At 33.1% G+C, this 12952-nt stretch overlaps 1 protein-coding gene and 1 pseudogene across 1 annotated transcript; both read right to left on the reverse strand.

Annotated features, from left to right (window-relative positions):
• Nucleotides 1–3269: 3269 nt before the first annotated feature.
• On the reverse strand, nucleotides 3270–4314 carry LOC105139951 (protein FAR1-RELATED SEQUENCE 6-like; annotated as a pseudogene).
• Nucleotides 4315–4930: 616 nt separating this feature from the next.
• Nucleotides 4931–8152, reverse strand: LOC105139918 (protein FAR1-RELATED SEQUENCE 6-like). Its single transcript, XM_011046553.1, has 2 exons — nucleotides 7901–8152; nucleotides 4931–7327 (listed from the first exon to the last, which is right to left on the reverse strand). Exon 2 carries the CDS (start codon nucleotides 7325–7327, stop codon nucleotides 5354–5356), a length of 1974 nt encoding a protein of 657 aa, XP_011044855.1. The 5' UTR covers nucleotides 7901–8152; the 3' UTR covers nucleotides 4931–5353.
• Between the last annotated feature and the right edge of the window lie 4800 nt (nucleotides 8153–12952).

The following is a 12952-nucleotide window of genomic DNA, read 5'->3' on the forward strand; positions in this document are numbered from 1 at the left end:
TTTATATTATACTTGTTTGACATACCATTAATGGAACCTCTAACCTTGACATTTGTTATTATCATTGTTTAATCCTTACATTAATATTCCATCTTGAAGTTCTCATCGTCTTCTTCTTCTTCTCCTTCTTTTTCTTTATTATTATTATTATTATTACTACTACTACTACTACTACTATTATTATTGTTGTTGTTGTTTATAATTTGTACAATTAACCTCCTTGTGGTTAGACCCCGGTCTTGCCGGGTTATTTATTATTTTGACACTCTTGTACTTGGGAGAAGACATCAATGTTTTAGTCATGTCATTTTTCTTATGAGATTCATTGATGAGTGTATCTACAATTATAGGGGTCGATGCTAACATTGTTGTTTGCATAAATGCGGCATTATACTAAGGTTCCAGACCCTATTCACCAATCCTTTCATTAGGCTAATTTGTTGCTTGATTCTAAATAAAAATGGCAGGTTGATTAGATGGGCCTTTACCAGAAGTATTTATAAGCATTTGCTTGAGCAAGCTAGCTGTATGAACCATGCTAACCTTTAGGGAACCCAACTCTTCTTAAAAATGGGTATCACGATGAGTGAGTTTTTCATCTTTCATATTTCTTTGCTGAAGTCGAGCTTTGTAAACTTTATGAATTTGAGCTTTTTCAGGGACCTATATTTCAACATGGAATGCACTTATAACATTTAAACTCTAAGATATAAAAGTATGCATGCTTATAAATACAAGTGTATGTACACATGTATTGGATATGGATTAACTTGTTCAAAGAGATAATCCATGACTTTACAAGAACAAAATCCATAGTATGATATATTTAAAGAGATCTTTCTTGAGTCCTTAAATTGTTTGAATTTTATACACAATAGAAAGTACCATAAAATAATGGTTCTAAGCCCTTTTCATTCATCAAAAGCAAGTATTTCATATAAAAAGTTTACATTATGGAATAAAACTCTTATACATGTTAACTTAGTCTTAAATGACACCTCTCTATTGGCTATATTTTTTATAAAAGTTGAAACCTCACTAAATTACTCTTCATAGTTGCCACTATTATTATAGATCATGGAGGCTTTCACTCACAACTCATTTGCCTTATAAGCCACCATATCAATCAACTTGTTTGTCTGCTCATTCTTGAAAGTGTTATCTTGAAGCAACATATTGTTGCTTGTAGCTAGTGACTTGTTGTTCTTATCCAATATCTGGATTATCTTCTCTAGTAGTTGAATTTGATTCCTAACCTTTGAAAGTTCCTCTCGTTCAATAGTGAGCTTAGTTATGTTCATGTTTAGTTGTACATTAAAGTGACTGATGTGATCTTACCAATTGAATTTTTATCTTAACTCTTCTTCAGACTGTAAGTATTGCTCTTTTAGTTTCTTTAGCTTTTCCTCTTAAAACTCTAGCTTAGACTGGACTACAAAAATTCGATCTCTTAAAGCATTTGCTTTATTTTGATACTCTCTCATGTTTGACTCGGCTACCTTTATTATTTCTCTCTCATCATCAGTTTGGTCTTGTATTGAGCTCTTAAACTTTTTTTCTTCCTCAATATTGAGATTAGCCAATCTATTCTTCTCTTTTTCAGTCTCCAACCTCATTCTGTTGTGATCCATTTTTTTTTAAAAAAAAGCTATCAATCCTTTGTTAGCATGTATCTTATTTGTTAGGTCATAATAGTTGGTCACTTTTTTCTTGAACTGCTCTTGGATCCCATGCATAATTTCCTTAGACCTCATGGCCATTTCTTGATCGTTATTTTCTCATTATAATTTTTTTATTAATATGGTAATCTATTCATCCTTCTCTCTCAACTACTGGTTTAGGAAGGCCTTCATCTTTTCTTCTTCAAATAGTTGGTTTTCTAAGAATTTATGTTGAGTCCTGTTGTTACTTAGCTCAATTATTAGCTTATCCAACTTATCTTTTAGCTTTTGTTCGTTGTTGATCCTTTTTCTCTTGGGTTCTATAATGACAAATAATCCTATTTTTCTAACATCATTTGGCTTTGCATTCTTGTGCTTCCAAGTACATTGAATAATCCATCACTTCTCAATACTAAATAGGGTTGACTGAGGATTCCCCTTCCTGTATGACTGAAAATAAGAGTTTGTATGTGAAGAAGAAGTTTATTCAGAATATTTTATTTGTTAATAAGACTATATAGGATTTTGATGGTGATCCTTTGTTTTAGGTTGAAAGTGGTTTATTGCTTTTAGGGGTTGTTCTTCAAGTTATAGATTCAAGGATGAATCCTCTTGTAAGGAGAGAAAATGATACTATCTATGCAAGAGTTGAACAATCAGATTCAGATTTTAGCGTAATGTTTTCTATTGTTCGCTTTTGAACTAACAAGTATACATTAAAATTCAATTGTTGGATCGAGTTGAAATTTTACCAAAAGTTTCAAGAGGTATTATTCTATACTGAGTTAAAATTTCAAGCTTGTTAGAGTTAAGAAAGGTATCACATTATAAGTCATAATGTGTTGTACACAATTTTTTATATGTTGTTTTTTAACTTGTGGACTTCTTATTTGAAAATGATTTTTTCATAATGATACAAGGATATTTAGTAGCTTATTTTTGGAAGTTTTTTAATTCTACAATGATCTTTAATGAATAATAATATAATTTTTAAATGTGGTAAAGATTTCTTATTTATCTTAACTACTTACAGAAATGAGGGTTAAAGTATTTACTTTGTTTATTTTATACTATTTAAGCTTGTTTAATAAAGAATTGGATTTATTATTTGAGTTTTGTGTTATTTTCATTATTGTGGATTTATTTTAGTTTTAATTTAAACTTTAACTTTAATTTGGATTCATGATAACCCATTAGTTGTTATTTAGGGTTTACCAAGTGTTTTGGACTGTAGTTATTTTGGGTTTTGTTTTGGACCTTGGATCAATTATCTTTAGGGTTATTTATAAGAAGAACTATATATGTTTTTCATAGTTGTTAAATTTTAAGGGCCTTTTGTTATGAATAATTCAGGCAAATCATGTTCTTAGCTAGGACAAAGATCAACAACTGATTAATCAAGATATAACTAATTTTATGGTATCTTTATATACTTTGAGTTCATGTTTTGCTATAAATAATATATCAAAGTTCTTTGTAATACTTTTTTGTTTTTAGATACATAATTATTTTTAGATTAAGGTTTTTCTCCGAACTTGAATTTTGATTTTTTTAGGTTGTTCATTTGTGGGTTTGGAATATTTATATCCACGGTTTCGCATCAATAGCTTAGTAACAATCTTGTGATTTCCTTCCTTCCTCTGCAGCCTGCACATAGCATTTGTACAAATGGTCGTACCTGTGAATTGGACTATTAGTATTGATACCACGGCAGTTGTGATCAAGAACATAAGAACGCTTCATATCTTTTCTCCATCGCGTGAGAATATATCGCGGCGGGATCTCCTCCTAGCCATTTTGGTTAGGAACATTTAATGCATGCCTACTTAATAGACAATCCACAAGCACAAAGAACATCCCTAGTCTCCCGCTTGCTTCCTTCAATTTCAACTTGTTCTTTGACAATATATGTCATCACCTGCCCATCAACATAAGCTTGTCTTGTTCTAAAACAGGAGAACATGCCCTCCACCTCCCTTATGAATCTCCTCAAGATTTTCTCTGTGTTCAACTTTGACAGCTGCAGCTCCAAGTAACATGTTTTAGCATAAAACTTGAATTTCTCGAATCCATATCAGCCAAGGATTCAAGCCGATGATTTTCCTGTAGAGCTTTGATCATAATTGTCCCAAATTACTTTGAGAGAAGTATGGCTATCCAGAGATGTCCTTCAAGAAATTAAAGATGGCAGTCTCATTTTAGTGCAGCAGTAACATTCCTGCCATGTTTCGAATAAGCTGGAACCCGTTTTTTCCTGTCTTCGTGTAATGCTTGGATCCATCTATGATCCCCAATTCCATGACGCTGTGTCATCTCTTCCCAAGCAGCTTCAAATCCCTCAGGCTCGAGGAAGTAGTGAACTACTCTAGTCAATGATACTTGAGTTGCTTCAAATAAAACAATTCTCCCATAGTATCTGGAATTCCTTGCATGATACGTGACAAAATAAAACAATGAGAAGCTCTTGGGAAACATCAGCAATAGCAGTTTGCAAGGTTCTACATTGGTCAGTGATGACAGCTTGCGGAGGACGTCCGAACATGCAAGTAAGCCATGCCCTCAACAGCCATGCATATGATTCAGTGGTTTCGCCGGCAAGCATGCCGCAGCTCAAGAGGATAGCATGGTGGTTTTCTCCAATAAATGCAAACATTCTTATCACTTAGGCCACACATATTTCTTGTATTTCTCAATTGAGTCCTTTTGTTAGTTTCTCTTAATATTTTCTAACTAATGGGATTTTTTTTTAACTACATCTAATGTACATATTCTATGCAATAGAACGGCATCATTTTAAATAAAGATTGATAGGAAAATTAATGAATATTAATAGGTCTTGCTTGAGAGTTACAATTGGTACCAAATTGGTAAACATGATACATTTGTGATCCAATTTAAAAGAGTACACGGGTCGGGACTAAATTGAGGTATTTCTACAATAAACCAAATAGAGTTACAACTCAAATAAGTGAAAATACAAAGCCAAATTCACTTAAAATTAAATCAATAAAAAAGAGATTATGCATATAGTTCATTGTTTTAGATGTTGAATTAGTAAATGCATGAATGAAAATCTAAAGAAGAAGGAAAAAGGAAGAAAAAATAAAATATAAAACATTAAGGAAAAAAGTAAATGAGATTTCTTTGTTTAGTTTAGGTATTTTCCTCAAAAAAATAAAAGTGAAGGGAAAATTTCCATTACTTGAGAATATATAGTATATAGATTGAAAAAAAATTAATTAAATCTCACTATTTTGCAACAATGAATGAGTCACTTATAAATAAAATGTTAATTAGCTTATGATGTAAATACCTTACAGGTTGCTAGAGACTTTACCAGTTGGGTTGAAGCAAAGATGGGAGATGAAGATATTGTGTATTTACCACTCTACAAAATAACAGGTACAAGCCAACCCTCAGCAAAATGGAGAGGGAGGAAAATCACAGAAGACTGAAATTATTTAATCAGCCATCACCTAGCTACCCTATGGTTCCACTGCAGTAAGATAATGGCAACAAGAATTTGGAGACTCTGCTCCTCTTATTGTTTTTGTATAAAGAGATGCTCACCCAACTCAGAATCCCTAGTCTTGCAATTGCAAGTCCAACAGTTCAATCTTGCCACCCTAACACAGCCCTACAAGACTGCAATTATATTTACAGAGAATTTGCAGCAGCTTCCTATGGCGGGATTATGCTTGCTTTTCTTCTACCTCACGAACCCTATTTAGTGACTCTTCAAAAGCTTCTAGTGCGACACTGTAATGTTCAAGAGAAATCACTCCTTCCTCCACAACTTGTAAAGCACTTCTATACAATTGATTAAACCATTGCATATGATCGGTAGAATCAACATCATTGGAACTATGGTCTGGAACATACAAGCGCTTGTAATCCTTTTTCCATCGTGGCAGTATATACTTACATGGGATCTCCTCCACTCCATTGAAGTTAAGCACACACAATGCATGGCGGCATAAGTACCCATAGAAGTTGAAGCAACTGCAGATGCAACGAACCTCTCCTGCACTTCTGTTGTATAAAACCTCAAAGTCTCTAATTTCCCTCCTACTACTCTCACCCAGAACACGCTCTTTGACCAAAAATATAATGATCGGCCCGTCAACGTGTATCTGTGTGGTGCTAAAACAAGAATACATTTCTTCCACCTCAAATTGGAACTTCTTGAATATTTCCTTGCTGTACAACTTCGACAGCTGCAACTCAAATGAACATCTGGTTTTCAAAGTGGGGCCTATGCTTCTGGACTCAATATCTGCAATAGTTTCTTCCTTGTGCTTTTTTTGTAATGCTAGTTCATACTTGTCCAGAAATTCTTTTAAAGGAGTTTGTTTATGCACGTATCGCTCAAAAAATGGATTTAGGATCTCACCAGGCCGTGCAGCGGACATTCCAGCAAAAACTGTGTCTTTTAAATAAACAGGAGCCCACCGAACACGATCTTCATATAATGACTGAAGCCATTCATGATCACCAACTCCAAATCGCTGGACCATAAATCCCCATGCTACTTCAAAATCAATCACTTTCAAAGTTTCATAAACTGCTTTCATAAACGCTTTTTTTATAGCATCATAGTGGCACAATCCTCCCAGTTTTTCTGGTACTCTTTTCATGATATGCGACAATCCAAAACAATGATGAGCTCTTGGAAACGCCTCTGCAATTGCAGTTTGCAAAGCTCTACACCTGTCTGTAATAATAGTTTGTGGACTGCAACCTGACATACATGTAATCCATGCCTTGAACAACCAAATATAAGACTCAGTTGTCTCGCCTGCAAGTAGGCCACAACCTAGTAAAACAGACTGGCTATGGTGATTCGTTCCAACAAATGCCACCAATGGGATCTCAAATTTACTTGACAAATACGTGTTGTCAATATAAACAACATCACCAAAGTAACCACAAGAAGCCCTTGACCTAGCATCAACCCAGAACACATTTCTCAGATGCCCCTCATCATTGAGATCCATCAAATAAAAGAAGTTTGGATTCGTCAACTGCATCCGACAAAAGTAGTTATAAATAGCCTGTGCATCACCCCTTTTAAAGTTCAGTTGATCAGGAAGTTCAGAAAAATTCATTACATCTCTTGCATTCAGACTTGAGTTCCCATTACCTTCTGAATCTATGACAAGTGCTCGATACAACTTAATGGTACGTCCCTCAGCATCTGAACTTGAAAGGGACTTCCTTTTGTTTCCAGTACTCACCTTCTTAACAGGTCTGTATATCTTAGCCCCTAATGAGTGGTTGTGTTCATGCATGACCTCTAACACCCTCCACCTCTTGGAGTCCGCCAACCTCATCCTTACCATTGCAGGACAACCAGTTCTTGTTTCCTTTCTTAAGCGATTAACATCTTTAATTCTTTTAAAACCCTGACTACTGCAACAAAGCACTGCACCATATTTCTCCCGACTATTCCGCTTGAACCACGAGTTCTTCACCCTAACACGAAATCCCACTTCCTTGGCATAACAGTTGTAATAATTGTAAGCATCATCATAAGACTCAAACTCCATCCCAACCGCAGGAGCAACAAATTCCTTCTTTTCTTCAGTCCCATCATCCCATTCTTTTTCCTTCTCATTCAATTCACCATTAGTCAATCGCTCATTGCTACACCCTGCTTCAGCCATCTATAATATCACAAAAAATAACATGATGAAATATTTAGGCTCCAATCAATTACTCGTGGGAAAGTTTAAAATTTTTCCAAGAAACAGAAAACTAAAGAAAATGCATTTGCTAACTAAAAATGAAAATGCATGTTTCTTGAAAATTCTCCATTTTTTTAGAAAATTGAAAAACACCATCCCTTGCTTCCTCTAATATTTTATGCTAAAAATATAGAGTCCCTTGTTTTTTTTTTTTTGTATTTAATAAAAATGTTTCCTTACTTTTTACTTAAAAAATGAAATTCTGAGGGTAAACACGACCTAAATCATCGAATTTGTTAAATTTTGGTAAAATCCTAGGAACCAAAAGACTCAACCTGATCAAAAGTGAATTTCACCGAAACAAAGGAAATCTGTTTTTTTATTTGTTTAGAGTGTTTTTCTTTCTTCTTTTTTTGTGTGTGTGTGTGGGTGTGTGTCACACTTCCGGAACCGAAACAAAAGGGATCGGATATATTAAAACAAAAACCTAATACATGAAAGAATAAGCATAAATTGAAAGCAAACGAGCTGGGGAATTATGAAAGAACTTACCGGCTGGGAACCGGGCTGGTAATCCGGTGACCTGAGAAAATCGCAGGGGCGACTGTGACTGTGATATGTAAACGTTTTTGGTTGCTGAAAGCGAGAGAGCTCGACGGGTGACTTTAGAATTTCCGTATGTTAGATCGTTTCCGGCTGGTTTCTTCCGGGTGTTATCAAGTCAGCCGCTGCGGTTGCGCCACATCTCTGATAGCAAATAGGGAAGACATCCCTTCTACCACACTGTTGGTGACAGAAGACATTTTTTAATTTTTTTTTAATTATTATTATTATTGTTATCATACAAGCTAGTCGGCCGCTGTGGTGTGCAGGATAAATTTATTAAATTTAATGACTTTACCTTTTAAAATCTTAGTAAATTTAGTCATTTTACATAAATTATATATAAAGCTAAAAAGGATTGTCCTTTTATGATTAATGTACACTTTCTTTCAATTTATCGTGGACCCGATCAATACATTTTAAAACCAAATTTACTTTAATTTTTTAATTTTTAATTTATATGATTTAATTTTTGAACCTTTCTAATTATATATTTTTTAAAAGGAGAGGGTTGAATTGAAAGTTAAAGGATTGAAATAAAAATCTCGGATAACATAAAAAGGAGGTTAAAAGTTCTGTTAAAACATCCATTCTAATCCTTTATGTTTTTTATGTATAAAACGATCGGTCCCTTGAGTTTTAAGATAATATATTTTGATATTAAATTTTATTTTTTAGTTCTTTTCTGTTAGAAGAGAATGAGGGAGTCGTTGGGTTCTGGTCTAGAGAGAAAAGGTGGTTGTTGGAGAAAATTCTGGCTACTAAAATGGTTGATTTTTATGTTAAAAGGTTTCATATGACGAAAGGGGTTGTGTTTAGGTGTTTTTTTTTTTAACCTTGAAAACACCTAAAACAACAAATTTAAGCTCAAGAAGAATTTTTATTCAGGGTAGGTTTTGGGTTTTGGTGGGGTTTTGTTTTTTGGTGGCCATAGATTGGTTTAACATGGTCTCTAGGGTGTTTTCTATATGTTTTTAGTCAAAATGGGTTGAAAATGGGATTTCTGGGTGAAAAACGACGAACCCTATTTTTCCAGCCATCACAATGGGTGAATTCTGGGTTGAACCAGGCGACGCATCATTTTTTTTTAAATATTCAAGGTGGACGATGAGCAATGCATTTTTTTTTTAATTTTCACTTTTGTCACACTTGTGCGGCGTCGCGACGATCAATCCACTCTTAAGTATTGTGTCTATCTGGCAAATATGGTCACTAAGAGCCCTAACTGGTATCAAAGATTAGGTACGAGAACTGGTTGCGTAAAGAGAAGGTATTAGCACCCCAAATACATCCTACCTAAGATAAGTTGCATTGTTTAATTGTTTGATAGAAATCTAAGGTCTTGTTTGTATTTTCAATTAGTGGTTTATTTATGATTTAAAAAAAGTTCTCCTCATTAGAGAGATTCTTATCTTATTGGACAAAAATTAACTGCTCTAAAGTCTATACATAAAAAAACTATATTTTTAATTAGAAATACATCTTACGTGTAAGTTTGTAATTCTTAATATTAAAAAAAAATGAAATATTTTTTTTGAAATTTTTGAAATATTGGTCAAGTTCTCATAACTTTAATAAACTGCTTATTAAAACCAACATGCATGCTAAAACATGTTTTTGAATTGTTTTTTTTATATAAAAATATGATATAATTTTTTTTTTCTTTAAAAGACTTGTCGTATGCATGTAAACAAGATTTTTTTATTTTTTTTGTTTTAACATTTTGAAGAAAACTAGATATTTTAATACTAGATTTGTATCTTTACGATATAAAAATATAAATCAATATTACACAAAATTGATAAAAAAAATACATGAAAATTGATATTTTTTTAAAAGATTTTTGGAATTTTTAATTTTTTTTTTTGCTAGAATCAATATTACACAAAATTGATAAAAAATACATGAAAAATGATATTGTTTTAAAAGATTTTTGGAATTTTTAAATTTTTTTTGCTGGGTCAGACCCGACCCAATGCATTTTGGTCTAAGCCAATGTTGTCTAGCCCGATGAACAATGAAGCAACTCTCCATTGTTCACATGCAACGTGAACAGTGGAGCAACCAGGAAATGAAAAGAAGAAGAAGAAGAAAGGGAAAGGGAGAAGAGCTGACCTGTGATTGCTAGTAATGTTGCCGATGGGGGCTCCAAGCAATGATGAAGCAACCAATCATTGCTACTTTTTTTTCTTTATGTGTAGAGGCATTTTTTTTCTTCTTTATTCTTTAAGATTGTTGCAGTGTAACCGGCAAGGGGAAGAACATGGCGAGAGGTGGACAGTGAAGTTGTTGACAATGCCTTGAGGTGGTGGTGTTGCATCCAATGGCGGAGAAAAAGAGACCAAAAGAGAAGGAGGTTACTCTTCTTCTTTTCTCCTTTATTTTCTTGTTTTTTTGTTCTTTTCCTCTACTCAAATCTTCCCTTCTTTATTCTTTTTCATTTCCAGCTCCTTTGTTTCTCAAACAGATGTCCCCTTCTATTTTTTTTCCAACCATGAAAATGTCATTCGGTTCCCTCTGTTTTTTTCATCAACCTTCACTATGTTTTTCGTATGTTTTTTTTTGTTTTTGTTTTCTATTCTTTTCTCTCATCTTTTCCTCTATTTCGCCTCCCACCAATTCCTCTTTCTCTATCATAATTATAAGGAAAAAGTGGGGAGAGAGGTCTATTACCCTCGTCCAATCATGGCACAAGGGTAAGGGGTGGCCAAGTGGCCACTAGGAAGCCATCTCAGGGCCGCTCATAGGGCTTATCCCCTCTGTATTTGGTCTAGTGGCAGGTAAAGGGCGTGGGTTTTGTTAGGGTTTGGGCAAGTGAGGAGAAAGAAAGAAAGTGGGAAAAATACAGGGGAGCAAAGCTATTCTTCCCTTGCCTCTGCATATGCAAGGGTACAAGGGAAGAAGGAGAACAGTGCTATTTAAAATAGAGATGTTTCAGTTTTTTTTAAGAAAATGAAATGAATATAGGAATAACCCAAAAAAATGGGTTATGACAACTTTAATCCTTAAAATTTAATTTTTTATGATTTGACTCTTTGAAGCTCAAATTAGCTCCCAATTGCATATTTTTTTATAGGAGAGGATTGAATTGAAAGCTAAAAGATTGAAGTGAAAATCTCAGGTAACACAGGGGGCAGGTTGAAAGTTTTGTTAAAACATTCATTTTAATCCCTCATAAATTTTTATGTATAAAATAACCAGTCCCTTGAATTTCAACACAATTTATTATGGTACCTAACTTTATTTTTCTCTTTTTTCAGTCCTTTTCTGTTGGGAGGAAAAAGAGGGAGTCATCAGATTCTGGCCTAAAGTGAGAAAGTTAGCACTGGGAAAATTCTAGCCACCAAAACAGTTGATTTTTGTGTCAAAATGTTTCATATGATGAGAGGGATTATATTTAGATGTTTTTTTCCTTGAAAACACCTAAAACAACATATCTAAGCTTGAAAAGAACTTTTGTTCCAGGTGAATTTCGGGGTTTTTTGGCTTTTGGTAGCCCTGGATTGGTTTAACAAGATCTCTATGGTGTTTTTTGGGTGTTTTGGGTCAAAAATAGGTTAAAAATGAGATTTTTTGGTGAAAAATAACTGACCCTGTTTTTCTGACGATAACAATGGCTGAATTCTAAGTTAAAGCACGCAACGCCTTATTTTTTTATATATTAAAGGTGGACAAAAACATTATATAAAAAAAAAAGCTCGTGCATGGGCTGGCATTGCAAGCTCGAGCATGGATCGTTGCTTCATTGTGCCAAGTGTTAGGTGTGGTAAGCTGGGCTTGGCTTACCAAGCCCATAAGTGTTTGGCTTAGGTTTGTTTTTGTTTTTTTAAAAAATAATGTATTATTTGTGTATATTTTTTCAAATACATTTTTTATTATGTTGCATTATTTGTGTATATTTTTTCAAATATATTTTTTATTATGTTTTAATTAGATTGTAATTATTTTTAAATGATATTAGGTGTGGTTAATTTTTAGAAAGGTGAGTATGATTCACCTATGGTTTTTTCATAATTTTATAAAGACTAATTTTTTTAATATTTTTTATAAGATTTTCATATATGCAATCTTGAGTTATTTTTTTTTTAAGTATTGTTCAATAAATTTTATGTGTTATGTATAGCCTTACATTGTTTTTTTTTATGTATAATTATTGTTCAATAAATTTTATATGTTATGTGCAACCTTACATTGTTTTTTTTATAATTATTATTCAATAAATTTTATGTGTGTGTAGCTTTCTATTATAAATTTTATATTTTTTTCTATTGCAAATTTATTTTGATAGCAGAATTTATTAAACATGACTAGGTAAATTATCCATGTTGCGTTGTAGGATATATTGATCTTTATTTTTCGCTTGATTTTCTCAATTTCATTATTATTTATTGTTGATGAATTTATTTTTTTCCATTACTTTACACAATGGTTGTTGCGTTGTTTAATTATTAGTACTTAAAAGTGTATTTTTATCAAGGTTTATATCATCATTTTACACTTGAAGTATCAATAACTCCTTAACTAAAGCATGTTTTATACTAACATATCTAATAATACAACATATCTTTAATTTATAGTAAATATTCATTTTAAATGTTGACCTATCACATAAATAAAAAGATTGATTGATGAGTTTAAGAACTGAAATTGAAAGGACAAAGAGATGGCCAAACTTAGAAAAGAGATGCTGGTGCAGTCCAAACCAGAACACTATTTAGTAATTGGGTCATATCTGGAACTGTAGATCTTGGATTTAGGTTAATTTTATATAGATGGAAAGGTAAGACATAGGCTTACAACTTTCATAGGAGCTTAAGATTTAAAAAAACCATTTTTAAGTCCAAATTGTAGCAACAACGAAGAAGTCTGAATCTGTCCTATAGCCCGAATATTGTTCAGTGTTTGGCCCATATCTGGATTTCTAGTAGTCAAAATGACCTCTCTCTTTTAATCTGAAAAGCTGAGACAATTTCCTACAACTTTCATGTTTTCAAGTGGTTC

The sequence above is a fragment of the Populus euphratica genome, unplaced genomic scaffold (assembly GCF_000495115.2).
Source record: "Populus euphratica unplaced genomic scaffold, PopEup_1.0 scaffold203.1, whole genome shotgun sequence".
In the NCBI taxonomy this organism is placed as follows: domain Eukaryota; kingdom Viridiplantae; phylum Streptophyta; class Magnoliopsida; order Malpighiales; family Salicaceae; genus Populus; species Populus euphratica.

Bases quoted from the DNA above. Each gene is read 5' to 3' on its own strand.
- LOC105139918 (XM_011046553.1), bottom strand. From the start codon at position 7,327: ATGGCTGAAGCAGGGTGTAGCAATGAGCGATTGACTAATGGTGAATTG.